General features: G+C 31.1%; 1 protein-coding gene across 1 annotated transcript; it reads left to right on the top strand.

The window, feature by feature from the left end:
- The first annotated feature begins 282 nt into the window (after nt 1-282).
- On the top strand, nt 283-2720 carry LOC133814004 (uncharacterized). Its single transcript, XM_062247028.1, has 4 exons — nt 283-366; nt 552-1188; nt 1342-2132; nt 2265-2720. Exons 1-4 carry the CDS (start codon nt 283-285, stop codon nt 2718-2720), a joined length of 1968 nt encoding a protein of 655 aa, XP_062103012.1.
- The last annotated feature ends 6248 nt before the right edge of the window (nt 2721-8968 follow it).

An 8968-nucleotide genomic window follows, 5' to 3' on the forward strand; every position in this document is an offset into this window, starting at 1 on the left:
ATTTTTTTAAAATCGTGTGAAAAAAAAATGTTTATTATCTAAAATTTGACTTACTGTTTAATTTATGAAAACAGGTCACACCAATATGACAACTGTGTACATTTACTACAATGGTATTTGGGAAAATCGGTGTACTTATAAAGATTTTGAGGTAACTGGGATCTTACTTCCTAGTGACTGTACTTTTCTTCAATTGAGTACAATGATCACTAAAAAATGAAGGTACAAAGTAAAAACATAGCTGTAGAAATTAAGTTCCAACCAAATCCATCATTACCACCGATGGTAATAGATGATGATGACACGGTAAAGTTTTTCATGGAACTACATAAGAAACATTCTGATGAAACAGTATACCCTTTGCTGGTAAGTTTTGACAATACCCAAGTACAAAACACACAAAGCGTGGGGGAATGTTCAAGACAAAACAATCAGGTAAAATCTTTTTTTACGCAAAAGAAATCCAAAAAATAAACATTACAACATTTTCCAATATAAATTGAGAATGTTATCAAATATTTAACAAAAATGTTTTTCTTTTGATAAATCAGGTTAGCATGGGGGGATATCTTATACAGGAACCACACTGGAATGGGGTAGCACATGATCTAGCCATATCAATAATAAACAATGAAGAACAAATAGTGGCTGCAGATGATAATGATGATGATCCATTCTTGTATGGGGATCGGGAGATTAAGAACATAAAAACTGGGCATGTCTTCCAAGACAAACAAAGTATAATAACAGCAATGAGTTTGTGGTCCATACGATCAAATTACCAACACAGAGTTAAAAGGGCATCAAATAGAGATTATGTGCTCGTGTGTTTGGATGAAGAGTGCAAGTGGTATTTTCGTTCATCAAAATTGCGCCAAATAGGTTTGTACAAGGTTCGTAAATTTGACCAACAACATACATGCTCATTAAACAAGCTTGTTGCAGACCATCCTCAAGCAAAATGCAAGGTGGTGAGTGAGTGCATAAAGCGGCGATTGTTAGATCCGAAAACAAAGTACAACCCACGCGATATAATGAACACAATGATCGATGAATATAGTGTATCAATATCGTATCAAAAAGCATGGAGGGCCAGAGAGAAAGTAAGGGAGACCATATTAGGTTGCCCACAAAATTCATATCGCTTCCTACCAGGATTCCTTTTTAATTTGAAAAAAAGTAACCCAGGTAAAAATTATGTTTATTTTAATATGTAACGAATAATAAAAATATTGCGTTATTAGTGTAACGAATCATTTATTGCCACTAATCAATATATTTAGATTATTACTTTCAAAATAAATAATTGAATTAGTAAAGTCGTTTGTTTATTGAATTCAGGTACAAAAACAGATCTCGTGGTAGACGAGAACAATATATTTAAATATTTATTCTTTGCTATTGGAGCATCTATAAAGGGATGGGCACATTGCACACCTATAATTGTGGTCGACGGAACATTCTTGAAAGCTTCATATGGTGGGACGTTGTTGATAGCAAGTGCTCAGAATGCTAATAGGAAGATACATCCTTTAGCGTTTGGAATCGTAGACTCAGAAAATGATACATCATGGGAATGGTTCATGAATAAAGTAAAAGAAGCTTATGGTGAAAGAAATGGGCAATGCATCATATCTGATAGACACGAAAGCATTAAAAAGGCCATCGACAATGTGTATGATGGTACAACGCATGGAGTGTGCACTTACCACCTACTAAAAAACATTAAAAAAAACTTCAAGAAAGGTGGGGATGATTTGAAAACAGCTTTCAATGGTGCATGCAGGGCTTACAACAAAAATGAATTTCAGAAATACATGCTTGATCTTGATGGAATAGATGATCGTATACGTAATTATTTAACAAATGAAGTTGGTTTGGAGAAATGCACAAGACTGTATAGTAACAACAACAGATACTCCACCATGACATCCAACATTGATGAATCAATTAATTCGGCAATAAAAGAGGTTAGAGAATTACCGGTGACACCGTTGGTTGAAGCATTGAGGAGTTTGGTACAAGAATGGTATCTAAAGAACAAGAACATAGCAGCATTTACTTTCACAAGATTGCCTACTACACCAGACTTGATGATTCGAAAAAGGAGAGATGATTGTGCACAATACAAGGTAAGAAAATGTTTATTATTATAAAATAAAATTAAAAAATTGTTTACATTAAAATTCCTTAGCAAAAAAAATCTTTCAATTAAAATAAATATTTGTTTGTTTATTTTGTAATTAAAATATCTTCTTAAATAGGTTGAATCATCGAATCTATTTGTGTTCACTGTTTATGATGAGGAAACACCCTACATTGTAAACATGGAGAAAAAAACATGCACTTGCAAGAGATTTGAGTATGATGAAATGCCTTGTTCCCATGCAATGGGAGTCATCATAAAAAAAAATCTAAATTGTTATGATTATGTCTCATACTACTACACAAATGAAGCATACATGGCAACTTATGAAGACTCCGTAATGCCATTAGGAGATCAACACTCATGGGAAATACCTGTGGAACTAAGACAACATGAAGTTTTACCACCGTTGACTAAGCGTCCAGCAGGCAGGCCGAAACAAACTAGATACAGAGCTTTCAATGAGTATAAAGTACAAAATTTATGTGGTCGTTGCGGCGGTAAGGGCCACAATAGGAGGACATGCAAAAATGAACCTGTTATAAAGACTAGCAATAAGGGGAATAAAGTTTGAATATGTTTTGTTTGAAAATTAATTGTTGTATTCCGATTAAAGAACTATGTTAGACAAATATAGATGTATTATTCACGAAAAGTTTTGGATATTATTTTGTTTATTTTGAAAAAATAATTTATAGAATACAACAAGTTACAATAGAGAATTATTTGTTATGTGTCTGTTAAAAATAAAGAAAAACTTAATTATAAACACGTGGAAATAAACAAAAAAGAGTGAATTGCTCTCACAAATAAATTAATAAAAAAAGAGGTTTAAGCAAAGAAATAACGATTAGTATTATGAAATATTGATTAAAAAAAACACGATTTCCAGTACTACAATAACATTTGTTAATATAAAAATGATTTATATTTGTAAATGAATAAAGGATAAACTAAACAAAAAAAATATATATAAATGATATTCGATTTTAATAACATTTGATAATAAATAAGTTATTTTCATTTGTACATGAATAAAAAATAAACAGATAGATGACAAATAAAATAAACACGAATTAAAATTAAACAAAACATGCTAAATTTAATACCATTGAAACTTGAACAAAATAAATGTGCTCAAAATAAAATACTAAAGGAAACTGAGAATACAGAACTCTACCATAACATTATAAATGAAGTACAAACTTAAAATTCTAAGCAACAACGATCCTATTATTTCTTCCGACATTTTCCGAATCAGAACCACAATTTTTTTCAATCTTGCGAGCACCATGATTATACAACTCCACGTCGATCTTGTTCCGGAATGCTTGAACGGGTAATGGATTGGGCAACTTTTCAATACACCCATGCAAAAAGAATTCAGCATACTTGATAACAAAAATGCCACAATCACTGAAATAAACATACGAAAAAACAATAATAAATAAAATTATTAGACATGGGTAAAGTAAAATAAAAAAGTATAAAATTTTTTATTAAAACTTACCATTCTACTTGCTTCGGAAGTTTTGGAACAACGAATGTATCAAATTGATCACCATCCTTCTTCCCAATGAAATATGATGTGTTTTTGTTCACATCAGTCCTGTTTTGGTAAAACCCCATATTGGCTAACAATAATGGCAACAAAATAACAAAAGGCTCCAGAGATTTCTTCAATCTCCTATCAGTTTTTCCCACCAGCGAATTGAACAATTTCAATCTTCGTTGATGAATGTCAAATACCAAGAGATACCAATGATCAACTATATCCATATGCACAGGCATCAATACAAAATTGACAAGCAACCATGGAGTGTTGCATCTCATTTGTTGACCCCTAATGTAGTCAACACATAGACTAGGGCCAAATAAAATAGATGCATCGCGTCCATTCCGAAATACCTACTGTACAACGCAATCAAGGCTTCTGCAAACCAAGAGTCCGTAGAGGTTGCTTTCATTTTGATGTCTACGTTGCATTTAATTTGTTTCCTCAAATAATAAAAAGCAACATTGATGTGCTACATAAGAAAAAATCAACATTAAAGTTAATACACGGATTGAATAAGAAAATAAATATAAATAAATGTATGAACAACTATAAAAATTACATTGCTATCAAGCATCCTTCCTGGAGTGTGTAAGTCATAAAACCACATTTTGTTGTCTATGTGAACAATATTATAATCAAATGATGGTTTGAGTTTAGACATATTCTCATTAAAAGGTTTGCTCCTGCAAAATGAAAAACTGAAAATAATAATAAAATAAACAACATAAATGATAAATAAACATTTTAATGTAAAAAAAATAGTAAAATTTGACCTTTTACTAATCTTAAGGCCAACTTTATACCACATATCGAATGTTGCCTGCAAATTATCTTCCGGATCAATGAAAATATTAGAGGAGAATGGAGCGTCTTTAATATTAATATTTTCGTGTTTATTTTGCTTGCCCTCATCAGAAACGAATGAAGTTGTGAACGGATGAGACATTTGAATGCCTGGTTTAACTGGCCTTTTAGTCATTAAAACATGGTTGTCATCTTGCACAACAATACTTTTTCCCTATGGCAATAAGGGTAAAAATATAATTTGTATATATCTTCTGAGTTACACGTTGACAATGAAATAAACAAACCAATTTAAATATAGCGGAAAATCAATTAATAGAGTAAAACCTTTAGGTTCATCTTTTGGTTTTTGAACATCTCAACATGCTCGGCCAACTTCTTCAAATCCTCAGCACTAAGACACAAATCATCGACCAGATCATCATTTACATGATCATCAACTGAAATCTTCTTGACTATGGGAGTACGTTCTGATTCACTTTGGACTGAACTTGGTATTGTTATGACAGATTCAACCAATATATCCTACACAAAAATTGAATAAACAACAACTGAATAAAGACGAAAAAAATAAACTTTTTTAATTGTAGTGTTTAACAATAACCATAATTAAAAATAAACAACCACTGTATAAAGATGAAAAAAATAAACGTTAATATGTATGACATATAAAATAAATTAGTGTACAAAAATAAGTCCGGTTAAAGATCGATATTATGAAGAAAAAAAAACAACTTGGTGATAACAAAAAAACAAATAAACATAATAATAAAAACTTCATAACATGTAAAAGTAAATTTCTTTTTTTTTTTGGAAAAAAAATGTTTGGTTTTTGATAAAGTAAACATAAAAAGAAGGTCTCATCTGATGTTAATGACTTTAAGGAACAAAACAACAACTATAACAGAGTTTTTTTTTTTAAAAAAAGTATCAGTTTAAAAAAATAAATGAAAAAAAATAAATCAAATACAGTTTAAATATAAAAAAACAAGTTAGTGAATACAAATAATATGAAACATATATAAACCATTATCAGTATCATATCCAGAAGTAGTTACCAAGAAAAATAAACAACTTAAGTACGCTAGAGCCTGACTCCATTCACAAAAGCACGACATAAATGTTAATGCCCTGGACAAAATATGGACAACATGCTTAAAATAGTCATAACAGACCAAGTCCACAAAATAAACTGAGTCATTATATAATAAACATAATAAGTGTTTGTCTATACTTTCTCAGAAGTTGACTTCTGAGAACCATCAACAACACCCTTAACAGATAATGCCCCAATAACTTCATTACTGGGCTGAGGCTGAGTGATAATATCTTCAGTTATCTTTGAGAAATTAGGGATTTCATCTTCAATGTGGTCGTTAGTAACATCACCCTAACAGAGAAATAAAGAATAATTAACTCGGAGAAGTAAATAAAAAAACACAAAAGAATATACAACAAATTACAATTGTCATATAAGATGTTCATAATACTTTTCAAGAATTGTCAGCAACTATATAATTGATCAATACCAATGGCATTCACTGAAATAAAACAATATAATAACAAATATTTAAAAGAAACAAACTGTATATGTGAACAATTAAAAAAACAAGAAAGTAAATGTAAAATAGAACAAAAATATACCTTAATCTGAGCATACACCATGGACTGCTTAATGACTTCTTGAACAACTTCAGTGATGATTTTTTTAAGTTCAGTAGAGTTTTCACTCAATGTGTTCCTAAAACCATCCATAAGTCCGTGAGTCATGAAATGTTGCAAAGAAACCTCATTTAAATCCAAGCGCTTGTTAACCTCATCCTTCAAGTCATTGACATGGAATAAACCTTTCCCAAAGCAAGATTAACTTTATCAAGCAACTCAAACACGATGTTTTTATCAATCTCTGCTTCTTTGACAAAACGAGAACTAGATGAAATGTCTTTTTTTGCTCCACATTTATCCTTCTTCTCGTACTCATCATGACCCAAAAACGATGAACTGTAAATGTCAAACCCAAAAGACTGAAGCTTCAACATCTTTGTCTCCTCAACAGTAGGCACACAGTAATCAACTCGCAGCTGGCAGTTATGAGTAAGCATTAATAACCCAAACTCTCAAACAAATTGGTAATTACTATATTAGATCAAAATAAAAAAATATTTGCAATTAAGAAAATAAACATTTGTGTATATTAATCAAAACTAACTTACCGTTGAGGATCCAAACACCTTGTTCTCCAACGCATCAGATTTGGGACTCTTTGAGTTAGTCCACCGAAAAATGCGAAAAGTAGGTGCTGGGTTGTATATACACATGGACAAATCTCTCAAGTTCCTAATTGTTTCATACACCCAAACTAGGAATACAAAAGGACAGCCCTTCAACACATAAAGGCACCAAACCTTGGAATCCTTTCTACTCAGGTTTTTTTTTTTTTGGTGTTCTTTAAGTTTTTTCCCTTAGTCCCATAACGAAGAGACCTCAAAGTGGCATTGAAAGCCAATCTACTCCAAGGGAAAGTCTCACACTCATCAGATCCAACTAGGTTTATCAATTCCTCAGGTACATTTTTGTCCTTCTCTTTGCTAAGCAAAAAATTGGTAATAAGATATAGCTTAGCAAATTTAACAGCAACAAGATCATTGTTAAACTTATCTACCACAAACCTCTTCCTAATAGAATCAAAATTAATCTATTGATCAGGAAAATACCTATCACACATCCCATTGGGCATCTTGGCAAACCTAGATATATCACAATCACCCACATAGTTTCAGCCAGAAATCAAAGCAAACTCACCTAACCCAAATCTAACCCTCCTCCCACCAATCAAAAACCACATCTCATCATTGTTTGGCTGTTTGATTTCTCTAAGTAAAACCTGGTGAACTACTTGAGATTGATATTCAAAAGACTGAATACCAATAAAATGCCCAACACAAGACTTTCTAAAAATTTCTTTCTGCGCATTAGTCAATGTCTCATTAATAATCTTTATTACATCATAATGAGATGTGTAGACTAACCTCCCACCCGGTCTATTCTCGGGTCTGAAAAAAAATTCCCAATCCTGTAAAAAATTATACAAGTTAACATAAAGGAAAAAACAACATTTCAGCAAGCAAAAAAATTTAAAATAAATATATTATGATGTAAAACAGGTTGATATGAACAAAAATATAACACAAAAAAAATAAAACTAAATCAAAAACCTAATATAAAAAAATAAACAAAATTTTTATAATATGAAAAAATAAACAAGTGCAAACAAATGAGAAAAATAAACAAGTGTAAACGAATAAAAAGATAAACAAAAATATAAAAATTCCGAAAACAAATGAAACAACAAAAAATTGCAAAAAACTAATAAATAAAAACTATCTGTTAGAAATACACCAAAATAATACCTACATTAAAACACTATAACTTTCTATTATGATAAAAATCTTAACTAATGGAAAACAAATATTTAGTTGTTCAAGAACCCAAAAAAATATACAGAAAAAAAAGCTACAAAATAAAAAATAAACCTTTATCAATGGGGATTCGGGGATTGGGTCGGAGTCAGAAATAGAGTCTTGAACAAGCACAGCTTCATCAACAATTTTCAACTTCTTGTTAGTTCTCGGTTTAACAGAGGGGGGTGTCTAGTTTTCATCTTCTTCAAAGTTGCATGCATCTTCACACTCGGTGGGGAATCTCTGTCATCATCGGACTCGTCGGTTTCAAAGTCATCATCGATCGGACCATCATTCTCCGGCGACTCAGTGGATAGATTGTCTCCAGCACTCCGAGTTGAGACCATGGCAATGGATGATGAAAAATCAAAAATGGGTTTGGGAGTAAGGGTTCACGATAATGAAAGGAAATAGAAGGAAATATGAGGTTTTATTATTGAAATGGGAAAAAAAGTGTTTTCTGGGTATAGGAAATGGCAGAAGGAGAAAACTGGGTTTGGGGGTAAAATATCACGGTAAGGAAGATAAAGATAATGAATTTTGGGGTTTTTGATTTTGAAATGGGAAAAGTGTTTTATTGGGAAAACAAAACGGCAGAGACTTTTTAAAAGTTGTTCAGAAATTTTATTGAGTAAAAACAAAAAGAGAATCAAGTTTTAAAAGGAAAATAATAAATATATAAACATATATCACGGAAAGTAATAACTAATACAAAATCATTAAAAGAAAAAAATATATACAATTATAGTAATTAAAAACAAAAATCGGTTAGGATATGTATATAAATATGAAAATATGTTGGATGGTATTAATATAGTAAATAAAAAAGATATTGTAATGAATTGTGTAAATATCCCTTGTGTAAATTAGTTGGGATCTCTTGGGTTGGAGAGAAATGAAGGATTGTGTCATGGCCCATCTCTTATGTTTCAGACCTTCGGCTTCTAGTTTATTGTTTCGACCACAATTTAAAAAAACATTGAAAAATGTTACGAATTA

Source organism: Humulus lupulus, chromosome 2 (genome assembly GCF_963169125.1).
Source record: "Humulus lupulus chromosome 2, drHumLupu1.1, whole genome shotgun sequence".
NCBI classification, from domain to species: Eukaryota; Viridiplantae; Streptophyta; class Magnoliopsida; order Rosales; family Cannabaceae; genus Humulus; species Humulus lupulus.